At 38.5% G+C, this 26,251-nt stretch overlaps 1 protein-coding gene across 1 annotated transcript; it reads right to left on the minus strand.

Annotated features, from left to right (window-relative positions):
- Positions 1-3,111: 3,111 nt before the first annotated feature.
- Positions 3,112-5,409, minus strand: LOC121874984. Its single transcript, XM_042379334.1, has 2 exons — positions 5,321-5,409; positions 3,112-5,020 (listed from the first exon to the last, which is right to left on the minus strand). Exon 2 carries the CDS (start codon positions 4,865-4,867, stop codon positions 4,085-4,087), a length of 783 nt encoding a protein of 260 aa, XP_042235268.1. The 5' UTR covers positions 4,868-5,020; positions 5,321-5,409; the 3' UTR covers positions 3,112-4,084.
- Positions 5,410-26,251: the final 20,842 nt, after the last annotated feature.

Here is a 26,251-nt window from a genome sequence, read left to right on the forward strand (position 1 = left end):
CTTAAAATATTAAAATCCAACGGACACGAGTCTGGAAATAGCTAACGATTTTGTTATTATTTTAACTTCATGATAATTAATTAATATTTTGTCAAAATTACTTCATTTAGAAAGTCATTCGCTATCTTAACATACCCAATCTTTAACTAAATTCTCATAGGTTAGTTTATATGAGTACTGATGCTATTCAGTTTTAGTTTGTTAGTTTATAAAAGTTTATCAATATGATCACTACTATGCAAACATCATCTCGAATGTTGGGAAAAGAAAAAATCCATTGAAAGTGTTGTTGTGAAGCAATGATCCCTATAATACTGACTGATATGAATACAGGACGCAACAAGACCAAAGACTGGGTCACCACAGCCCCAGGAGTCCGTGAGAGCCACTGCAGACCCCAGAGAATTTAGTTACATGCTCCAGTGCCTTCACATTATGATCTGGAGGAGGAGTACCTGCTGCATACCTGGCTCGTGTCCCTTATCCGAGGGGCTTGATGGAGGCTTGTCGTAGTAAAGAAACATATGTATAAGAAATAAATTGTAAAACTGTATATATGACCATCAAGCAAGAAACAAGACTATAAGGACGTATTCAGATTATTAAGGATAAGTCTCCCTACCATAATGAAAGATGCTGAGTGATATTCATTTTATCCTCTACAGCAGTCAGTAGTAAAATATCTAAAAGGAAATTGCTGATTTTTTTTTTTACTACAAATTTTTGGGGTGTAAAATAGCTGACAACTCTTCCGGGCATGACCAATGATATTTATTTACTCTCAGTGTCAACTATTAATTGTCGTTGGCATTATATAGGTGAACGGTATTACTGAGCTTATATCAACAGCAGATTTTTGCAACATTAACTACTGAGAACATTACACAAACTCATTTTAGCTCATTAAAGAAAGTCATATAAGATGGTGTTAAGTCACATTCTCCCGTAGTGTAATTTCTTAATATTTTCTGTCTTAAAAAGTAACGTCTTAAGATTACTGAAGGTCGTAATATGGACTAAACATTTTTAGAAGTGTCAAGATACTTTTTTTAGGGGTATCCGCACAAATTCATGCGTGCAAACATGAATTAGTAGAGATCCTGGTGTGTGTGTGTGTGTGTGATGTCACGTGAAGGAATTCGAAAACTTGATGTAGTAAGTTGGTGGCTGATAATTCATATACGTACTCGTCCAAAGGTGTTAAGCAGACGGAACGAGGAAGGAAAGGAAGAGGAGAAGGAATAGAAGGAGAGGAGGAGGTCGAGGAGGAGGAAGGAGCAAGGGCAGGAGGTGAGGAAAGGAAAGGAAAGGAAGATGTGGAAGGAGGAGGAAGGAATTATAAGGGGAAGGGTTAGAAGGAGAGGGTGTTGAAGTTTATGTGCGTGTGGGGCAGGAGAAGACAGATAAAAATGAGAGAAAGAGAAGAAAGAAAATTGATGCAGGCTTAAGGTCTTTAAGGTTAAATGTTAATCTTTGTTTCACTTTGTCTCTCTTTATTCTCTTCCTCTCTCATTATTTCTCATTATCTCTCTTTCTCTCCTTGCATAAGTAATCACAATAGAATCCATAAATGAAATGCTACCTAACCTAACCTAACCTAACCTAACCTAACCTAACCTAACACCTACGATCACATCTCCATTAAGTTATAGCAATGAAGAGCAAACCCTTTCCCCTATTTGGCAGTAACGATAGTTGCGTTTTAAGATTAAATTGGACGATTATCCCTATTTAGCGCCACACACACACACACACACACAGACACACACACACAGACACACACGCACACATAAACGAAGGCCTTCACCACATACCTTCTTAGTTTTCTGTCCACAGCGTCTACAAACATCGTATTTTCATTTATTCATCAGCTTGATGTTCTCGCTCTATTATTACCTCGTGGGATCCAGTGAAGCATCTCCTTGGGTTGCTGCTACGCTATTTTTTTATGGTCTCCCTAACTCCATACCAGATCTGTTCCTCGGTATAAATATTCCATGGTTCATATAGTAATGGTATACCCTCTTCTGTCAGGGATCTCACCCGTTTCTTTGTTTAATACACCCAGCATACAACGTTTTATGTGTATGAGTATCAGGAAATGTCTGTATTATTTTTGTATTTCATCACGTTGTTTCATAGCTCCGAGTCTAAACAAGCGGGATGCATTACTCTCTTTTTTCTCAAGAGACGAAGAAGCGTAATGTCTTTATATACACGACATAATATTCCAAAGGTACTTCAGGCAATGTAACTCTTCCTTTGATTTTGGCTTTCGTTTTGGTCAAGTTCAGCTTCAGTCATACTAATTTCTGTGTAATATATTGTTCTTGACTGTATATCTGTGTTAGCAGTAAAGTGGTTTATAAAAGTGACTGATTTAAAATCCTCTTTCCGTACTGATGTGAAGAGGTGAGGGGGAGTGATCTTACCTTGTGGTATTCCTCTTTGGTATTGTACATAACATTGTGGAATTTGTTTGTAGATGTTGTCCTCCTGTGTGTGTGTGTGTGTGTGTGTGTGTGTGTGTGTTATGAGTCTTAGTTTCTCTTGTTTTGTCAAAATATTTATGACTGACACAATACTTACTGAACCGTACTCCTTGTTATAGATTATAAGGCTAAATGTAGCAGTAATTTATAAAGTGAGTCATTCATCTTTTTTTAATATAATGATTATTCATTTGTAATCAACAGTTATTTTTAACTGGAAGGAAAAGTAACGATAATGATTTTTTTTTTTATTTTTTTTTATTTTCCATTGTTACTCAGGTCTGTCACATACAGTACTTGTTTATTGTTGAATGTTCTGCCGTAAGTGTGGAATAAAGTGATAAAGAAAATTAATTCTTTAGTATCAAATTCCGGGTCTGTGATTTTTTCTAAATGAATAAATTGAGACAGCGATATATCTATAAGAAATTTCATTATTTAAATATAGTTTTTTAGGTTGACGATTTTATTATATCCTTAAAATATGATATATATATATATATATATATATATATATATATATATATATATATATATATATATATATATATATATATATATATATATATAATTTTGCATGTCATTAAACAATTGAGAAAAGGAAAATCATGTATCTTAATACTTAGTGACTTTTATTCAGCAATAAGAAACAACAGTCATGAAAATAGTAGAGAAACAGGTTAAATAAAGCTGTAGAAACAATCCATACAACGATGTTAGCAGTATACTACCCCCACAAGTCAGTAACTATCGCTAACCTACAGTTCCATCACACAACACCAACGTGAGTTTGTTAGTGAGTGTATGACACGGGTCCAAGTTATGGCACAGTCCCTTTGACTAGAATGTTTAGCGCCGGTGAGACATGATGAACACTGTGGCGCCTCGCTCCTCCCAGTTGGCGATGTTTATGTGGTCTAAAGTCACTGTTACATGTGTCAGCAATGTTTCTAGTAGGGTGTTAATAATTGAACCCTTCCCCCATCTCTAGTATTTTGTGTTACCCGTGAGTATCATTCCTCCAGTGAACATGGCAACAGTGATTTTAGTCCAACAATAAGTAGTAAAACCTTAATAGTAGATTAACTATTACAATTACAGGATAATGTGCATGACACCGACCAATAAATGACAGGATATCCATGTTTGTAATTCTAATCCATGATCACCGGGATTTGTCATTCTCTTCCCGCCACGCACCTACACGGCTCATCTCCCAGCCCCGCCACGCACCAGTGAGCCTTATCTCTCCTTGTCCACACACTAATGACTTTGTTTATCCGTGTCATGTGGAGTAATAGCACTTAAGCTTACACTGACGCTCGTATCACATGAGCCTTAACTGTGGGTGAGAGAGGCTCATTGTTTCTGTCAGTAGTTGGCGTCGGGAATTAGATTACCATTTTCCCCGTCATTGAGTCACCATGACATATTCTTCACGGCGAATTTAAATTCATTCAATGAGACGAGGCAACAATAGGGAGTATAACAAGCATGATAATCATCCATTAGAGTATGCGTGTTACATCTTACTCAGCCTGCGTCATAAGTGTTTGTGTCCGATACTATCACTTTAACGTTTATAGCTTTTATCAGCACACGGCAAACTGTGTGTGGGACTGATCGTGCCAGTAGGTCGTGGGTTCAGCACCCAGGAGCAGCAGAGCCACTTCGTCAGCCTCACACATCGGTGACAGGTACGAGAACGACTCCAGGTTGTCTTCAAACACTCCAGAATCTGAGGAGTCACACAGAAGCGACATGAGATCTGTCTCTGGGGCGACATCTACGTCCATAGTAGGAGATTTATTGGACATTCTGTGGTAGGTGTCCATCTGGGAGTCCTGGAGCCTTGAGGCGTCTTCCAGGATGCTGGAGAGGACCCACGGGCAGGTGTCCTGGGTGGAGCTGCCCTCTCGATAATGTTGGCTGACGGTGTTGTTCAGGACGTCTTGTAGAGAGCTGATGTAGGCGCACGCGTGCTTCAGCGTGGTGATCTTGGTCATCTCCGAGCTGGAGCTCCGGTCACGTTCCCACGATGGCAACATCTTCCGTAGCTTATCGAAGGCTGTGTTGATCTGTCGCATGCGGAATCTCTCTCGAGTGTTGGCGGTCTTCCTGCGGTACTTGGACAGTGGCGCAGGGCGTGACTTCTGCCTCCGCGTGTCCTGGATGGTCCAATCACTGTCACAGCTACGTCTAGAGCGGACGGAGCGGGGACGTAACAGGTATTTCCCGCCGCAGCCCCCTGCCATCTTGCTGCCCTGTCGCTGCCTCTCCTCACTGTCGTTATTGTTGTCGTCCACTGTCTCTCTCAACTCCTGGGGACCCCCCACTTGGTTCTCTAGTTTTTTCATGGTCATATCTTTCTTCATTTCCTTGGCAAATACACAATTCTGTAATGTTCTTCACTGGCCAAACAGAACTATTTTATTACCATAAGCGCTCTGCATTATTCACTCGTTTTGTGGGCTGTCTGGCAACCTGGGTCCTTTACAACTGTCCCTGAACGGTGGCGTACTGGCTACCTGCAGGAGAAGAACACACACATTAATATACTGACATAATAGAAACAAATAATCATATCGTAATAAATAGTACTAGTAGTAAATTTTAATAAGGGATTACTTTAGCTAATCATAATCCTGGTAAAGACAAGAAGATTGGAGACACATTACAGCAACATTATACAATAGCAAACAATTAAAACTTGTAAATTATATTGAGGTATTAGTTTAGATGTTTAATACTTTGGAAGAAATAGAAGGACCGGAAAATCTAGGAAACAATACAGAGTCCCTCGACCCCTCTCCCAGCATCCTTCCTACCTGGTGCCTGTTGTGGAGGCGGAGGTGAGCGCGGCACGTCTACTCTCCCTGACTGTCGGCGGCCAACTGACCACATCCCCCACCCTCCTCACCTCATACCCATTACACTGCCTCGAACCTCGCACTACCTGGCGAAATTTGTACTTTTTTTTCTGTCGAATTGTCTCGAGGTGGTGTACTTACCTGTCCGTATATACAGGTAACAGATTAAAAGATTAGTTTATATGTCTTAAAGGTTCAAGTACACACATGAGTATTCTGTATATCTCTGTGACATGGATTTAGTTATTGAACATTTTAAGTAACAAGGATAAAGAAGTTTCATAAACAATACACATATATTAAGGAATACTCTGGACTTAAATTATATATCATCTTAAGAATTAAAATAATTTAATCCACAACTGTAACTAATAATCATAAAGTGAAGTAGAATGAATACGAATGTGAGTATAGATATTATTAACGAAGAAATCTTGATATAGTCTCATTCCAAAACAAACACAAATTTAATCAACCGTGTATCGGTTTCCATTCAGTCGTAAAATAAAATCCTACTACTTAGCCAAACTTCCAGGCCAGAGGGTAAGATACAGGTACCCTATCTCAGCCTGTCTCTGATACGTGACGTCCTAGGATGACTCGTGATTGTTCCAGGTGTGTGAGAGTTGGGAGGGGTTGGATAAAGGACTTTAGTTCAGGTATAAGAAAAAAAATGTAGAATGAAAGGTTTAAGGGAAGGAATAGATCTACATAGTTTCACAACTCTCTAAATTATTGTAAAACTGTTTCCTTGTATTGTAATGATGGAACACACCTAAACAATGTACCTGGAGATTGTCATTATATTATACCTGTTACACACACCTGGAGAGTATGATATACATGTATGACTAAGCGTAATGTTTTTAATGAAGTCTGAAAAGCTGGTGTTGAGAGAGAGAGAGAGAGAGAGAGAGAGAGAGAGAGAGAGAGACTAACATGATGTATTTTCCACTACCATGAACCGCACACGAGTTTAGACCTTCGTAGCTTTGTCATGAACTTTCACCCGTGTGCCTGACTAGGTCATCTGGGTAGAAACCTTTGACCTCTCTTTTATTCCCGATGATGTTCATGATTGGTCTATCAACTAAACCGTGGGGAGAGGGAGGGTCGGGGCGCTCAGTATTAAAGATCAATACATCATTTTCAGGCTAGTAGATTATTTTGGTTTTATTTTTAACTCTAAATAAGTCGACTGTATTCAGGTGTATTTCGAAGTTGATTAATGAGTTTTAAATAACATTCCTTTCACTCTTTCGCTGAGTGTCGATTGTAATATTACTTAGGAATTATAAGGATTAATGTGAGTGAATATGTGGACGAGTAAGGTTGTCTCATGGTAAAAATTAATGTAAATTTAAATAACAATTAAAACACACACACACACACACACACACACTCTCTCTCTCTCTCTCTCTCTCTTAATTTTCGAGAGAGAGAGAGAGAGAGAGAGAGAGAGAGACCACACGAGTACACTGTTATCCAGCCGTACTTCACATCTCTTGATCTAAGGTTATCCGTCCCTGTCCAACCATTAGGCACGTTATCTTCTGTTACTCTGATATCACCGTCATCTCAGACAGCTTCCTTCCCTCTTTAATGCATCCCAGCTTGTTAAAACTGAGGAGGATAATCCTTTAACCATCTTAAAATAAAGCAAGCGTCTTTAGTCATAGAAATACGCTTAACCCACGATACTGTACACTGGTAACATGATATATCTTCTTTCACTCAATTCGTAGATGAATGTTGTCATGATTCACTTGTAGGGTGTAGTGTTAATCCCTCCCGAAGCTTATCCTGGCGTCTAGTTGTGTCATTAGTCTTGATTCGAAGCCTTAAAACCTCTCTTATTACCTCCTGTCGACGGTCTCTCATCACCTTTCACTCCGGGCCTCTATCGTTCTACCATTACCCTTCATTCATCTTTACCTAAGGAGCTCAAACAGGTATATATACGCTCGTGATCTCCCCCACGTCCCTACAATTTCCAGCGTTACCATTTCTCCGTCACTTTCTCTCTTCGTTTCGTAATATAATTCTTTAACTCTCGGTTCTCCTCTTGCGTCTCTCACTTCATAACACGAGAGGCATGTGTGATCCCCTCAGCCACTTGCTTTGTCTTCATACCCTTCCTTCGATCTCCCGAAATCCGACTTAAGAAACAAGGACACGTTCACTTCCTTCAGTACCTCACTACATCGTCATCACTTCCACATCTACAGCAAGCATCTTCCTCACCATTTCTACTGGCGCGTCCTTACACCTTCTACAAACACGTTCCTCCTACTACAGCAGCATCCCACCATTTGTCTACTGGTATACGTCCCTCCTCCCTGTATAACTTCATCTCAAAACTCTGGACACGTACACTCCTGGCCCTCATCTTCCCTCAGTAACCCATTACATCATCGTCACTTTCAGGCCTCCAACAGGAACGTCCCTTCTCCCCCCTCTTCACCTTCTACAAGCCCGTCCCCACCCCTGTCTACAGACACGTTTACTCCCGTCTCGAACATCTGAAACTCTTAAGACCTCCCTCGACACGTACACTCCACACCCTCATCTTTTACAGTACCTCGCTAAGTCATCGTCATCTCTAGGCCCCAGCAGGTAGGTAAGCGCCTCTGCCCCGCATCAACACCCCCGGACTCCGAGCTGGCCGACAAGTACACCCTTAACACCCATCCTTCTTCCGTCTTCTGCTCCTCTCCTTTTGGGTCTGGGTGACCTTGAGTGTCTGGCCAAAACTCGAAGGCCTCTCCCTTATAAGGCTGTCGCATATTTAGCGTTTGGTACTGGCGTGTTTGTCTCGCCCTGTGAAGCTCCCACAGTCATCATCAGTTACGGATCAGTGTGAAAGGTTTATCCTGTTTTGTGATATTGAAGTGTTTTATGCTTGTTTCTTGATTTTCTATTTTTGCATATTTTTTATTCTTCTCATTGTGGTTTTTGTAAATATTTTGGAATGTTGGGTTTCTATGTATATTGTATAAATCAAGAAGAAATTGTATATCTGTACTATATCGTGAAGTAATTTATATTTTTTCTTTATTATTTGATAAACTAGTTTGTAGCATAAAAATATCGATAATTTTTATGATAGTCTCCAACACATCCTCACAAAAGGACCAATTAAAAAGAAACTAAGCTGTTCCATACCAATGAGCAAATACTGTAATGTAACGTGTTAATATTTTGGTGACTTCAATGACTTACAGATACTGATCAAAGCCAAATTTTCACGTCAGATTTTTTAAGCAAATATTTTGTCCTACGATTTCACATAATTAGGAAATAGTTACATAATAATTAACACTAACAGATTTATATCTTTACATAAGGATGAATAAAAAAGACCCACAGGAATAAACAAATGACTTATGAGGTAATATTCATTTTTATTTCATTATTATTAACACTATTGGTATAACTTACATATGTATTATTAAAAGAATTGTGGTTGCATAAACGTACCATTAATCCACGTTTACTCTGTCTACAGTATATTCTCTAAAGGTCTGGCTCTCAAATTTACAGCATCGGTGATACATAAATTAGTTACCTTATTCGACTTTATTTTTGGGAGGTTGGGATGGGCGGTAGAAGAATTAAGTTATATGTTTTAATTGCTGATAATCCTTTAGCATTTGATAGTCTGTTGTTCACTGTTACCATTAATGATATTTTATACAGGTGTGACGCTAATTATTTCTGTGTCGGGAAAAGAAACTAATATTCTGGTGATTTCAACGCAACTTAAGACATGATCCAAGTTTTATTTTTTGGGAGCACTGACGATTTGTACAGTAATAGGCACCAACCTAATCTAAAGTATTTGGGCATTAAAACGAGTGCCCTTTAGGAATAGGGCTCATTAGAACTAAACCCACTGAAATTGTGCCCGAATGTTGATAGTTCAGTTAAGCTGGGGGCCAATTAGAACTGAATTCCATTAGAAGTTTCAATTCAATTCAAGTGGGCCCCAATTCTAATGGTTAGATGAAGTTAGTTACAAATAGGTGTGGGCCAATTAGCACAAGTCCCCGAAGTCTTCATGCACCTTCAATCACCTTCACCGTCACCTTCCAGAACCACCATAAACACACCTTATTCGTTCTAAAAGGAAAATTGCAAGGACTTGAAAATCTTCTATGGTTCTATCTAATGAGAATCTACGAAAGGAAGACCGTGTTAAGCACCATATAATACAGCGTTAATCTTACGTATGGATGGAGGCATGAGGAATGGGGGAAATGGGAGTAAAAAGTTCTCTCAGTCAGTAAGTCAGTCAGTCAGTCAGTCAGTCAGTCAGTCAGGAAAGGGATTCATTGAGCTGCCTTACTCAGGTAAAGCTTGTGCCGGGTGTTTCGTCTATCATAAACACTGAACAACCAAAATAATGACTTTATCAATGTTGTATGCTAAAGACTGACTGTTTATAGTCGTAATGAAGAGCTTACTATGCTAGCGACGTCGTGTTGGGGGTTGCAAGTCAAATCGGCCCCAGTCTTTATAGGACCCAAAACAACCTTACCATTAGGGTTAGAGTCGATTAGCGTTGGGGTCCATTGCACTTGAACCCATTAGACGAGGGCAAAATCAGAATTAGAGCCCATTAGTTCTGAGGTAGCTTAGGAGTGAGACCCATTTGATCTAGGGTTCATTTAAACTAAGGCCCATGGTGATACGGGTCAGTTAGGACTAGAACCCTACAGGAGCCAATGAGGGCGTCCAGGTAGGTCAGGAGCCCAGGTATTAATGATCATGTTACTCTAGCATAAGTTAGTGCTTATTATTACGACTGGATATATGACCAGTCGCCGTGAAGATCAGGTTTACAGTTTTCGTCATCCATATTACGCTTGCCAGTGACTCCTCCTCCTCCCCTCCCTCTTCTTTGTGTGTTTGTGTGTGTGTGTGTTTAGTCTGATTGTGTGTGGTTACGTATGTATGTATGTACTTGTGCGTATCCTAACCTAACCTAACCTAACCTAACCTAACCTAACCTAACTATACTTTCCGATTTTTTTCAAACACAATATAAACTGCTACACTAACTCTCAGTAACGCTACCATCCTTCTGGAATCCTTACATCCTACTTCATTATCTTTAGGGAGTTGGGGGTGAGGCAGAAACAATCTTAATAATATCCTACTCGTTAAGGGTGAAGGATGTGGCGGTGGTTGTGGACTGACGAAGGGAATTAGTTGACTCCTAACTAGAGGTGTCAGCTGATGCTCGTTTTCTATAACTGGACACCATTGTATTAGGACAAACTGAGGTAAAACAATCCATCAGGAGGTAAAATAAAAATAATAATATATACGATAGAAAATAAAGAATGAATAGACATGAATAAAGAAAATAGTGAGAGAAAGAGAAAAATAATAAATTAGAAAATAAAAAAAAATGTAGAGAGAGAGCAAGGTGGTGGGGAGAGGGGAAGCGATAAATATATGGAGAAAGGCGTAGATGAGAGAATATAAGTGAGCAAGAGAGGAGAGTGAAGGATGGGGGAGGAGGAGGGAGAGAGAAGAAGAAGGAGGAGGATAATACAGAATATATGAAGGATAAAGGTTAAAAAAATAGAGGAGGAAAAGATGAACAAAATCAAACATTAAATAAGAATAACTTAAAAAAATAAAAACAACCATAACCTCAGTTTATTCAGATGGTTTAGAAGATAATTTCTCCCCAGATTAGAGATAAAGAATAAATTTAGTGTAGTTAGATATTTCATTGAGGATTCTAGTTTAAATATAATAAATAAGATTGGGAAAGCACTACCTTGACTACAGTGAAAGAAAATGGGAAACTGGATGATAAAAAATGTGTGTATGTCAGGGGAAACGTAATTAAAAAAAGATGAACGAGGTTTGAAAAATAAAATACGAATAAAGGTGAAAATAATCCAATTAAAATGAGTAATGAAATATGAAAAAAAATACAATATAAGAAATTGATCAATTGTATATTAAAATAAACCAAGGAGGAAAGAATGAACATGTTGAACTGTGTGAAGCTGTGGGAAACATCTCGTGGAATATATTTGATCACATAATTACATACTACAGAGAAAGATGATGTTAAAGTAATCGTTCCACCAAGAAAAGCCGAACATAAACATAAGCATAGAGAGAGAGAGAGAGAGAGAGAGCATAACTATCAAGACGAATGAACTGTAATAAGAAGCAATTATATATCAATGTTAAAAAGAGCAGTTGAATTTTATGGAGATGTGAGCAAGAAACACGATGAAGTAAAGCTTGAAGAAGAGAAAGACAGCTTAGAAGATATCCCAGGTGTTTTGCCTCTGGGGATAAAATCATCTGTTCAAAAGCATTATGTTCCTTTGTTCAGAATGAGTGTGTGTTTGACTAACGTGTACCACCATCATCAGTATTGACCTGTGGAAGCGAAAAACGGTCATTGACATTATAATTAACACAGAAACACCGAACCATAATAAGAAAACTAGATGATATTCACTTATTCTCACACTTCAGGAGAGAGAATTAATTTGTGAGGCTTTATGGGCATGATAGAGAAGATATTGGCACTAGAGCTAAGATGCTGTAGTGAGAGTGGGAAAAATGTGTTAGAAAAACATATTGGTAATTGACACATAAATTCTCAACTAGGAAAAGTGAAGCCAACGGCGGGAAAGAGGAAATTATGAAATGTGGAGGCGCTCTTTTTGAAGCCTCAGGTGTGGTGTGACAGTCTACGGGACCACCACGCCACCTTACACTCCACTGTTCACTTTTTCCTGATGGTGTTTACATTAGTTTACAAGCTTCATCATGTGGTTGTGTTCAATGTTTTTTTTATCTTTAAGACACCATGAGTAACAACGTCATTCCTGCGTCTCTCTCTTTTTATGGGGACATGAAATACCCTCCTGTCATCTATAATATCAATAACTTCAATTTTTATTTTCTTCAAAAACTATAGAAATATCTTAGAAATAATGAAATGAAGGAAAAAATATAACAACTCGTACTGCCGGTAGAGGATGATCCCCAGCCAATACTTGCTCTAGCGGGTTGGAAATAATTTTATAATGACGAGCCTCAAGCTGTTTAATGCTCAGGAGTGCATCTGTAAACCAGGTGGATTATGATATATTGGACACTTAAAAACACCAAGGCCCCGGGAGACGCTTTCTATCCCGTCTGTGTGTCTCTCTTTGTTCCTGAGAATTCCACCAATCTGGCCAGAAGGAGAGAGAGAAGCTTCCATGAGGATCAACAACAATACTAACTTACATGGCATCTAAAGATCTCTGTTAGTTTATTATCAGCGCTAATTATCTGATGTAGTAAGATGCTTTAGTGGTCATAAAGGTGCTCCTGCCATGTTGATATTTTCTTAACTACTGAACTCTCAGGTTAAGCTACACAAGCCTCAGATTTCACAGATTTTAGGGCTGTTTATAACACGGATAATTATGAGGGTTGCGGTTCTACACACGTTACTTTATAACTCTCATAAGTGAATACATGAATCGTATTTAGTTATCATATAAATCTATGATAATTTTCATGTTTAATTTTTCAGGTACTTAGATTCATTTATTGGTATTGCTTGCCTTAAGGGGTGAATCTGAATGCATTATAGATGAATGTATTAGAAGGTGAATGAACTGTGTTTTTAAACTAAAAAACTATTAACGGAATTTCTGATACAATATTCTCATTGTTAAACTTAGATATGTGTCTGGTTATGAACTAAATTCGTAAAGCAAAGAGATGCACGAACTTTTTTGGTTAAATATAACGCCTCTACTAAACTTAAACATTTCTCTGTATCTTAATGAACAGTTAATTTCTTTCGGAGTACAGGTATCCATCTGTATGCAGAATAAAAACCGTAGTATGTACTGTCGTGAAACACAATTTAAGAGTTCATCTCTCACCGCGAACGAGCTAATAAAACTCTGAGATGTTCCTTAATGTACTGTAAACATCTTGTGTACACAAACGTTTAGATAAAAAGCAAATCCAAAATATTTTTTACCCCGACACTTCCAGACAAGAGTTATCAGACCAAACATTCCCAGTCCTTATTTATTAGATATATTGACCCAATAAACCTGTAATAAAGCACAAGTACTGTAATAAAAATGAAAACGAAAGAACTCTTTAACTTGACATCTTCAAACGAAGCAAATCGGACCAAACATACGAGTGACTGTGTACTTAATATATTGGTCCAGGTGTTAAGGTTAACACCCTTAAGGTGTTATAAAGCACAGGGAACACAAGCTGGGCGTGTGTATAGCTGCAGGGAAGGAGTCGCTATATATATATTTTTTTTTGCATATATCACTTATACACTCAATATATTGATATAGACCTTCAGGTTAACACCATTACGGTGTAGTAAAGCACAGGGAACACAAGGTGGGCGGTGCCAATAGGTGCAGGGTTGAGGGAGCGGCGTCACACACCACCATAAAGCCGTGAGGTAAACACACAAGTGCATCAGCCTCGACACAAGAGGCAAACATAAGTAAATACTGATTTGAATATACGAGAGTTAGGTCGTGACCCTCGCCAATTTACAGTGACATTTATCAATCCACGAAACCACGACATAAAAGGACAAATGGGCCCCAGTTCGAGTAGGCTCGAGTTCTACTGGCCCAAGTTTTAATAGCCTTGATTCTTACTGGGCCCCAACCCAACCTTCCCTAACCCTTGAGGCTGGGCCGCGTAAACCTGGGGATCCTTGCGACTGAGACCCCTTAAGTGTTGGACCTATTTGACCTGTCACCCCTAAGTGGGGATAAGATTTTCAGGTGAATGTATACATTCATTCGTCGAAATTAAAACTTAAGCAAACCTAGGCAGTCCTCTCACTCTAAAAAACACAGTTTTATTACATTATTTTGCGTCAAGTTATTGCGTAAACACACCACATTTATTACATCATTCTGGATAAACAAATATTTTTACAAATATCGACTACTGTTGATTCATACGGTCCTGAAATTTTTTTTTTTTTCAAAGCCAAATAAGACATGGAAGAAAAACAGGTTTGTAAAGGAAAAACAGACATAACCCGAGTTCATTTTGGTAGTAAGTACAGTAATGGAAGGAGTAAACAGGAAGGCACAGGTTAACACTTATTAAAGAAACGATGCGTGTAGGGGAATGAGATGGTCTATTAGAACCACTGTACAATATATGGTTACAGACGATGGTAAACTGTTCAGAATATCTTGGAATAAAAACAAATAGCCTCTCTCTTTGTGATGCTCTAAGATGTTGTGCTTCTTCTATAATGCTTTGTGATGCTGTTTTTCTTTTTTGCTGTGACACTCAATGATGCTGCAAGTTCGTCGCCAGGGGTTCGAGGGATTCAAACGACATCCCCTTTGACTGTGAAAATTAATATCGCAAGTTTTCAGTTTTCATCTAAATGTGCCATTGATATCCCGGGCAAACCACCGAGCTTCCAGATGTGATTTAACTCATTATTTTGAAACCGTTTTGTCAAGTATCAAAACGAAAAACAATTGGTGTCGTGGTGAAATCTAGCAGCTTGACTACTTGAAAATATTTCCCGTGTTGATCACACCAGTGTTTCTGGGTTTATATAACCTGTGTTTATCCTCTGTAATATTACTAGTATTTGGGAAAAAAATAAAACATGGTATTCTGTGTTTTACTGTATATAAATCATAGTGTGTGTGTGTGTGTGTGTGTGTGTGTGCGTGCGTGCGTGTGTGTGTGTGTGTGTGTGTGTGTGTGTGTGTGTGTGTGTGTGTGTGTTCAATCCCAAAACCCATCTCGGAAAAGAAAACGAACCCCCTTAAAAATTCTGGCAATGGGTCTGTGTTAGGATTCTTCTTGCTGTGATTATTCTCGAGTTGATGTTGTGTGTCGGCCATGTTGTGCTGAGAACAATAAGTTGTCTTACGTGGAAGAACTAGTAAACAACGTATTTTTGTTTTATAATATGAAACAAAAATACGTAGTTTACTAGTTGTGAAGATACGGTATTATCTTCAAAACGATGTGTTTATCTGTGAAATACAAAATATATTTCGCGTTTTCATTTGTTATCTAATGTTTATTTCGAAATAACGCAACAAGTGACGCAACTAACGCACCTTCAGCTGAAATGGAAAGTAAGTTGAGAGAACGAGGTCCATCAAAGAAAACGGAATTATACGCACCATACTGTTTGGTAGACTACGCTGAATCGTTTCGGGGAGTTTCATGTTTTAAAGATTTTTTTTGTAATTATAAAATTTAATTCAATAGCTATTAATAATAATAATATAATTCTTTAAGCTGATAAGTGTTGAAGGTAACAAGATAAATTGATGATGATGCTGAGATGGAGAGAAGAGAGCCGTTTACTCTGAAGATGCAAGAAGGTGTAGGAGGAAGGTAAAGATAGGAAGTGGGAAATAAAGTGGGGAAACTGTGAACTGCCCAGACGTAAACAGTCCTCGTGAAGTTTGTCTCTCATTGGTCTTTAGAGAACGTATCAAGTCAACTTATTATCGAAATATGATCTATATCAGTTTAGTTTTATTATGAATATATTTGTTTTGTTGAAGGTCGAACTGTTATGTGTTTCTATAACATCAGCTATAATTTTTTTTTTATATAAGCATTATATCTCTTGGTTATGTAGTCCAGGATTCTTTAGGTAAGCTTGAAACAAACACACACACACACACACACACACACACACCGGACGGGGAGAGGACACAAAAACAAGACAAGAATGTAAGATATATTTCAGAATATATTATATAGAAAGTTTCAGCGACTGACACTCATACTTACACATCACATAAACAACATTTTACGCATAACGGTCCTGAAGACTCTTAATCAGCGAGGGCAGTTTGGTATTTAAACAACTCCGACCATAATGTTTATTACCACAAAACTGATTTGTTGCAACACTAAAGAATTCGAAACAGCTGTGTGGTGGCGGCCCTGGTGGACGGCCATAAAAGAGAACAGTAGCATTGATTTTTACGACTTAAATATCTGAGATGGATTTACATAACAAAAAATAATAATCCTTCAAGATATCTAGGTCATTGTGTTTTCTACTTATTGCGGTATTATGTTAAGTAAATAGGCAACATAAGGTTATATTAAATGTAATGATGTCATTGGTCTCCACGCTAGTAGTTTACTCATGAAAACTAACACACACACACACATCCGTTTTCCCCCTGAGTGGTGGTCAGATGTTATGTGGTGTTACTGTGCCCTAGACTTTACTAACAACACGTGTATCTGTGACCTCTTTTGTAACGTTTACTTGTATATTAACCTTACTAATAGATTCGAGGTCATTATCATCCGTATTAAAATTAGTAGTAATAGTTTAGTAGCAGTAGTAGTTTAGCAGTAGTTTAGTAGTAGTAGTAGTAGTAGTTTAGCAGTAGTTTAGTAGTTGTAGTTTAGTAGTAGTTTAGTAGTTGTAGTTTAGTAGTAGTAGTTTAGTAGTTGTAGTTTAGTAGTTGTAGTTTAGTAGTAGTAGTTTAGCAGTTGTAGTTTAGTAGTAGTAGTTTAGTAGTAGTAGTTTAGCAGTAGTTTAGCAACAGTAGTTTAGCAGTAGTTTAGTAGTAGTTTAGCAGCAGTAGTTTAGCAGCAGTAGTTTAGCATTAATACATGTAGTTGTTGTTTTTCCGCTGACTATTGATGGATTAAATTAGTACTATTGATAAGATTTATCAGTTCCATTGTTATCTTTAGTTATGTTATCGTTGATGTTTCCTGTTATCTGTTTCTCTGCTTCTTCTTTCATTGTGTTTGTCTTACTTTCTCTATGAAGCACCTTAACGTTTATTGTGTGTGTGTGTGTGTGTGTGTGTGTGTGTGTGTGTGTGTGTGTGTGTGTGTGTTCGCAAGAAACGATTAGACAAGCATTGGGTAGATTATAGCATGTACGAATTTAGTGCTCTGGGTAACATAAATAAAAGAACGTAAATTAATTTAGATACTGGAGAATAATGATTATGGCACACACCTGAACGCCACAAAAGGAACTCACTGAGCCATACAGGTGTAGCCATAGCGTCTGTGTTTATTCTATAGCCATACTCACATACACACATCCAGAAGTATCATGACTGTATACGTCCTTATAAGAATCTCAAATATATACAAACAAGTTATTTCTCATTAATCTTAAAATGAATTTCTGACGGGAAATCCATTCATTTTCGTGAGATATGATCCTTAACTAGCAAATATTAGTTTCTTATCGTGTTTATCACTTAATGTAGCATCAAATATGTAGTTACGTGATGTGTAATAAACTCCGCTCATTTTCTGATAGACGTGATAAGTATCAATAATTCCACCCTGAAGGAGCGAGATAGTTTTAGTTGATCTTCGCTCAAGGCAAATATGGTCATGTATCTCAAACTGGTTTTTGAATATGCGAAAAAAAATGAAAAAATAAAATCCTGTCTGAATAAATCGAGAAGTAACAGATCATATCGGGCACAGATTTATAAGGGATAGCGGGCCTCCCTATAAACCTGTCTTTCCTTATACGACCTAAACTTTATCAGGAAGGTAAAGCTTTCCATCGACGACTGGGAATCTTCTCAGCTTCTGTCGCTGAGTTTATTGGCTCAACATAACACTGAAAAACTCCGCCTCATTATTCTAATCATTTATACTCGGAGTTTTACGGCGTTATAATAACGGACTTAAAAACGTTGGCAGCATCTTGCGGTGAGGTGATTTAACTTGTCACTTTCCGCTGTCCATTTTTTGTGGATTTATGAGATTGAACTAAATTTAATTTCGTGCACAAATGCGACCAAAAAATTGGCCCGAGACAACGTTGTCGCCGCCGACAGTAAACTGGACGAAAAAAAAAAACTGTATAAATGTGAGTCATGAAGGACTTGTACGACTGATTATGTGTGGATAATATGATTGATATATATATATATATATATATATATATATATATATATATATATATATATATATATATATATATATATATATATATATATATCTCGTATATATAGATATATATTGTATTCAATTCACCTATCACGGAACTTAGCTTATTGGTTTAATGGGATCCACTCCTAAAAGGCGGCTAGTACCAGTAGGCTCCAACCTTACAGAGTCTACCCATTGCGATTAGCTACAGTAGTATACCCTCTCTGTCTCTCTCTCTCTTTTCCACTATAAAGTCACTCGTTATATTTTTTACCTCAGTATCTGACCACATCGTCTGTCTTAACAGATGAATTAAGAAACTTAATGAGGTGCCAAGATCACCTGGGCCACACCTGGTGACTCGTCGACTGTTGTATACCATCAAGGTGGTCGAGCAGACACCTGAAGGAGCCCGGAGTTACGCTAAGTCCTCCCGGTGTTGAATGTTTGTTGGACCCAGTATTGAATATTTGTTGAGCCTATGTTGAACCACTGTTGAACATGTGTTGAATTATTGTTGAACCTGTGTTGAACCTAGTTTGGACCAGTGTCGAGCCCAGTAAAGAGGGAAACACTGGTAAGGTGAGTTAGGAATTAAGTGAAGGAAAGGAATGATAGAGGGATGAAAGGAGGGAAGGAATAAAGGAAGGAAGGAGGGAGGGAGGGAAGGAAAGAAGGAAGGAGGGAAGGAAAGAAGGAGGGAGGGAGGGAGGGAGAGGACACAGTATGTAAATCTTCAGCTTAAGATATTGTGGACCGGTTTGTTGTAACTATTGAAACCGACAAACGACGACCATAAAAAAAGTGACCATTATAGGAAACTCCCTGATGGTGGTAGTTGTGGTAGTGACGATTGTAATAACAACAATGGTGATGGCAGTTGTGGTGGTTGATTATAGTGGTAATAGTTGTGGTGGTATAATTGGTGGTTGAATTGTGGTGGTTGTGGTTGTAATGGCGATAGTATAGAGAAAGAGCTGATGGTATGCTTGTGTGGTTATGTATTGATGATGTACAAGTGCAGGTGTTATGATATTGAAGTACAGGTAAGGTAATTTAATCATATAGGGTTCCTCCTTGATCAACTCTTTCCCTATCTGTTTCTCCGTTTATCTCTGTCTACTTCTCCACCTGTTCCTGTTATTCACTCCATCCGTCTCTGTCTGTCTCCCTCTGTGTCCATCTTCACTTGCCATGTAAGGTGACAGGGACCCGTTCTGGTGTTTAAGCGACCCTATCAGCTCTTGGCTATATTCTCGCTACAATTATCTCTCTCTCTCTCTCTCTCTCTATGCATAATTTTCTCATTTGTATCTATTAATTTATTTCATCTCATTCTATTTATTGTTTTTTTCTTATTTCTATCTCTCTCTCATTTTTAGATTACTTAATTTTCTAGTGCCAACCAAACATTCTTGTCAGACATTCTCTCTCTCTTATTTTATTTTAATCCTAATTGCTATTCATCAAACTGAGAGCTTACAAGATGAGCTGGGAATAGTCTCCCTCGCACGCACGCACGCACGCACGCACGCACGCAAAACAACGTAACAAAACGAATTACGTGAAGGTAAAGACAATGAACGAAATTTAATTCTTATTCTCCATATTATGTCTTTTCTTTATACTTCTATTTATTATCAGGTTAAGAGGAATGTTAAAGAGGTTAAAATTTCACCTTTGGTTATATTCTAATGTATTTGTAAACCAGCCATTAACACACATCTGAACACAAGAAATAATTAAATTTTTGTTTTATTTGTTTTCTCTCGTGTGTGTGTGTGTGTGTGTGTGTGTGAAGGTGCAGCAATTGTACCATGTAGTGTAACTAGCTACAGGACAGCTGGAACACTTCATCAAAGGTGATTAATGTGAAGCTGATGAAGAGGAACAAATGAGCGGTGTTCCACAAGGTGTTCTACACACACCCGCGTAGTTCTTGTGTCCCGTTAATGATCACGTACAGTACAAATGAATCTAGTTTCTCCTCCTTGTTGTTCGCTGGATGAGTTTGACCCCATTAACCTGCCACGCTGAGAAAAAGAGATGGTTCCTGAGAGATAATGTTATCTTATTTCGAGTCACATTCTGGTGTAAGTCAGATTGTTAAAGGTATAGAAACATTTTCATTATAGCTGTGTTTGTCGAGATAATATGTGATAATGTGGTTAAAACCTATATATAGATATTATTCATTAAGTGTGGCCATACTCATATACCACAACTTCAATAAATACAACTACAACAGCCTTATAATATTCAAAGTTTGTTAATCTGTTTATCAACTAGGCATCACGAATGTCAATATCCAATCTTAAAATACATTTTCTACACGTGATGAACAACTGCAGTAAACGTGTTAGCTGCCGTCAGTGAAGTAAATTAATAGTGACTGTTAATCTGTGCCGACACGAGCAAGGAAAGCTGTACAAGATATTTTTCACGTGTTGAGACAGGTTGTGGCAGCTGACAGACCTAACCTAACCTAACCTAACCTAACCTAACCTAACCTGTTCCTTAACATTGGGGACCATTATGCTCAGAACCCATTATGTCTATAGAGCACCTTAATCCTAATCAATACTTTGGATTTGGTTTGGTTAGTTTTGGTCTTTTTAACACTGAAGTGAGTTGAGGCGGGCATATTAAACCATTACAGTTATGTTAGACTTTGAGAAACATCCACAGATACACTTTGAAAAACACCTGAATCTAATTAACCTGTGAGATGACCGTAAGACAATCAGCGATATATATATATATATATATATATATATATATATATATATATATATATATATATATATATATATATATATATATATATATATATATATATATATATATATATATATATATATATATACACTAACAACTGGAGAGACATAATTAACTCAATCAACTAAACGACGGAGAAACCTGACTATTGATTATCTTAGAGACAATACTGACTGTACAGTGTACATACAAACTGAGAGACCTTAAACAATAAAGAGGTGTCAAGTATCTCGTCATATGTAACTCATCTGGAGGAGACAGCTCGTCGAACATTAATCAAGGAGTATTTACTCAATTACCTGGGGGCAATAAAGTGCTATTTGACCACGTGTCAGCAGCTGTGTTAATCTGTCAGGATCGTAATGAATGAAATTATTACCATGTAAGTTAACTAAAGTGACAAGTTAACTAATGGATAAAAGGCAGTGTTTATTTTTGTCCACTCGACACACCATGAAAGATAATGCTAATTCATCTAGACGGCGAAGTGTTCAACTGTGGCGTAATTAGTGGTTAGATTAACTGCGAAACATTGAGTGAGGCTTTTAGTTAACGAGACGGTGTTGGAGATTAAGAAGACTTATATCTATCGATGCAGTGTTTAAAAGGTTTGTAAGGGTGTCAGAAGCCTTAAAAAAACGGGGAAATAGAGCTAGAACGTCTACTGAAGGGATTAGAAAACATTGTGAATATTAAAGCATCATCAGAAAATGTCCAGATCAAAGGACTTGGGGAGGGTGGAGAGGCGTGGTATCTGGCCTTGGGAGGGGAGGGAAGGTGTGAGGAGGGCACGTGGAGGTAAGGGTTTCACACTGCTAATTGGGTCACTGGCTCCAGGGGGTCATCCGCTCTTATATATCAAAACATAACTCTTGTTTCTCTCGTATATTGTTGAGAGATAAGTCGTTCATCATAACACAGCTGCTTTGTATTCTCTCCTGCTAACCTCATATGTTACATGTACTTTACTTTTCCTAATCTAAGTAGCCAATCATCTTCATTCGCTGAAGGGTTGCGATGGCTGAGTTGATACAGGGCTTGTGTTTTGTCTGTAAGTCGATGGATCGATTTGGGTGCACCTTCATACGTTTGTTTTGGTGTTATGGTTGGAACAGACAGACAAACACGTATTTTTGTTATTATAGATTATATTTGTATTCTTCATCTGTTCATACGTGCACAAAACGAGCAGATGTGTACGTTTGCATCACTCACTCGGATACAATACTGTCAGCGGCAGTACATGGAACTCAGTGTATCAGACAGGTACACGTGACGGCGATACACTTTGATCTGCACCAACCTTAAGTTACACCAAGCAGCGGTACAAGCTGCACCCAACAGATCTAACTCTGTCACAGCTTCACCAACCAGTGGTACCCAGATCCGGCTCTGCTACACCTTTCAACCTCCTGAGGCCTTGCTTATACCCTGGAAAACACGCACGAATAACCTTATGTCTGTCCGGTTGTGGTGTTGGAGGTTGACCACTACCACCACTACCACTCCCACCACCACTACCACGTCCACCACTACCACCACTTTGGCTCTCGATGACTGCTATGGTAAATTTCCCTCAAATATGTCTATGAGAAATCAGTTAATTCTCTCACTGTAAGATATTGGAAATCTAGAGGCGTCGATGGGGCTGAAATTCCACCGAAACTTTATCAGAACTATCTAGTTGCATTGTCTCATCTCTGACCACAACAAACCCTTATTAAAGGTAATAGAAATGATACTATTGATCTTCGAGAATCTTCGGCCAGGTAGGTATGAGGCGTTAAACTTGGCCTCATAATAATTGATATCTAACGTTAATCACTCCCGAGGGAAAGTTTCTTGACCGCCTATAAACATCAACTCTATAATTTAATCTTTCAGCGGCTTCATGTTTTTATCCATCTTTTCAATCAGTAATTATGTTGTGTGTGTGTGTGTGTTCAGAGCTCCGCCTTCTCTGACTAACACTTGATAATTTTATTGCCGTGACGGGTCGATTAAGTGGTGGTGCCATTTATTCACATGCCAGATGGTATTAAGTGGTGATGCTATTTCCTTATGCCAGATGGTATTAAGTGGTGGTGCCATTTCTTCACCTGCCAGATGGTATTAAGTGGTGGTGTCATTTCTTCACGTGCCAGATGGTATTAAGTGGTGGTGCCATTTCTTCACCTGCCAGTTGGTATCACGGCGGCGTGTTAAGGTGTCTTCACTTTATGATATTATGTCTTACGTGGGAGATGGCCTGAAGGGGCTGGTCTGTGTAGCCATTTATCTCAGTTATAAGGAAAGTAGCAATAACTTCACCAAATGTTATAATTACTGTAATGACGCCTATTGGAGGATAACAATATCCTTACTGTAATTACACTATGGTGCCTCATATATATACATCTTAATATTAATGATGGTAGGTAATCATCTCCCATATAGTGGCTCAACTATCTCAGATTACAAGAGTCACAAGTACTGGCGTGGCAGTTGTTTACCTCGGGGCTGAAGAAATGTTCACAGTGAAGAAGTGACAGAGACTTATCATTTAGGTAGGCTGCCCTGTTAAGTGGTGTGCACAGGGGAGCTCCTCGCAAAATTACCTGCCGGGGGTGACGCGGGTCGACTATGGGGCAGTACCGCCAGCAAAAACTCCCCAGCCATAAACTGCTGGTGGTAGGCTGGACGCGTCGGGGGATGCAGGTGCTCCCGCAAAAACTGGTCCCTGGGTTGTCTGTGAGGCGCCCGGCTCCCGACTCTCTCTGTGGCCTTCTTTTATCTCCTGTCTTTCTCTGTCTCTGTCTCCAAATCTGATGCTGTTTTTTGTTGTCATGTATTCTAATTCTTCTCATTCTTTTATTATATTATTTTGTTTTTGTTTTTATTTGTTTCTACTTCGCCCCCTTTCTTTCTATTTAAATATTGTTCTTCCCTGACTCCAATGTTTGGTTTCTTTGATTCCTCTTTTCATCTGTCTTTAATTCCTCTTCTTTTTAGCCTCTGGTATAGTCTTTTTCCATCTCTTCTTGACTCCTAATACTACATCTGTTTATATTTGTGTTTCTTCTACGTCCCTGCTTCATTTCGTCTCCTGTTTCCTTAATCATTAGTTCCTTCTCTCTCTGTTATCATATTCTGTCTCTTATTCTCCGTCATCAGCGTGTGAACATCTGTGTGCTGTGTAAGAATGTCGTGTTTATTCCCCTGGCATCCTCAGGGCGTTGTTATCATCCTAACAAAAACACAACAGTCTGGGTCACAGTTTTTACCCTTGAGAACCTCACATCGAGAACCTCACCCAGGGAGAATTGTCCACACAGTAATATCTTTAATGTGTTTATTGTCTTGGTATTCCCAGTTGATGAAGGTCCCGGAACTGGCTCTTATCATCATTAGTTTTGTGGTGGGTGAAAAAAAAAAGAAGTCACTTGAAGGATATATTGTTTGTGTATCTTGGTGGGTAACGAGTCCAGGATGTTGTGTTTTGTCCCACTGAGTTTCTTATACACCACCAACACTACACCACATTATGCATCACCACCACCGCTTCCACCACCATACACTCACCACTACCACCCCTACCACCAATCATCCACCACCACCATCATCACCTTCTCCTCCTCCACCCTCAGTTCACATCTGTGAGGGAGGAACCTGTACGTGTGTAGCCAGAATCTTAACTGGGTAATTTCGGCGTTAAAGAGACGATGCCAGACGAGAGATGCTGTAAAATATTGAGGTGTGTGAAGGTTTACGTTAACTTGGGTTGTGACAGCCGAGTCGTTAGCGATCCTTCAATTATCTAACTCTCCCTTGAGATATAGGAGAGAGAGAGAGAGAGAGAGAGAGAGAGAGAGAGAGAGAGAGAGAGAGCAAACTTCTGTGCCTTCTCTTTCCGTCCTTTCACCAGAGAAATTGTTACCTGGGATAAAGCAACAATTTTCAGGGCGTGAAATTATTGTCGATGTTCTGGAAAGGTTTAGATTACAATCGCCTGACGGACGATCGCCGGACGAAGGTTATGATTAAGGTCAAGATAGGATAGAGTTTAGAGTAAATATTTAAACACACTTAATTCAAACTAAAATTGCTTCTAAAGATTATGAGCTTATAATAACATAATAAAAATAAAAAAATATAATTTTCTTCTTTGGATGGAGATAGAGAGAGAGGAGGAGAAAGGAAATTTTGTGTGGTGTGTGAGCGTGTGTGTGTGTGTATGTGTGTGTGTGAGCGCGTGTGTGTGTGAGCGCGTGTGTGTGTGTGTGTGTGTGTGTGTGTGTGTGTCCCGGACTTGAACCAGCACCCCTCTCCTGGTATGTAAATAAAAAAAAACAAAAAAAAAACACGTTTATTTCAGTTGAGCTAGACGAGCCTTCAAGCACCACATATTTTAGATACCTTGACGTTTGACCTTGTTAGTGTTACCAAGCTGTCTTCAACCCCCATTGGAGTCATTTTCATTGTTACCAAGTTAATGTTATCACCCTTGAAGACAATGGCAAACTTGTCAGTGTTAACCAGGATTATTTTTAATATTTAAGAAGACAGTCAAGAACCCGACAGTGTTGCCAGAGTGTGCTTTATATCCACACAAAGACAATTTAAACCTGTCAGTGTTACCAAGTTGTGTCCAATACTGAGAATAACCTTTTTTTTCTATATTCGATGACTTTCTCAATTTGTCTGTTATAAAAGAGAGAGAGAGAGTGTCGCTGATATGTATATAAATACCACGTATACTTAGTTGTTATAAAAGTATGTATATGTATTTTTTTCATATTATAATACATACACATAAACTTGTACAAGGGAAATTTATTCTTGTATTATCTTATATCTTTCTTATAAATGGTGTTGTTTTATCGTTGTTGTTGTCTTTGTCATTACTGTTTTGTTGTTATCGTGATCTTTGTTATTTTTGTCGTTGTTGTTGCTGCTGTTATTGCTGATGTTCCTTCTGTTCTTGTCATCATGGTCGTTATTTGACATCATTTATTTGTCATCATTTCCGTTGTGGTAGAAGAAAAGAAGAAGGCAGACCGATAAGTAGGTAATTAGATACAGACCTGTTTTTAAGTAGATATGAGGAGATGAATAAGTAGATAGACTGGTATATAAATAGGTAAGTAGCAAGGTGAAGAGGGAGATTAGAATGGAGGT

The sequence above is a fragment of the Homarus americanus genome, unplaced genomic scaffold (assembly GCF_018991925.1).
Source record: "Homarus americanus isolate GMGI-L3 unplaced genomic scaffold, GMGI_Hamer_2.0 scaffold13381, whole genome shotgun sequence".
Taxonomy (NCBI): domain Eukaryota; kingdom Metazoa; phylum Arthropoda; class Malacostraca; order Decapoda; family Nephropidae; genus Homarus; species Homarus americanus.

Coding starts and splice junctions, on each gene's coding strand:
- LOC121874984 (XM_042379334.1), bottom strand. CDS start 4,867: ATGAAGAAAGATATGACCATGAAAAAACTAGAGAACCAAGTGGGGGGT.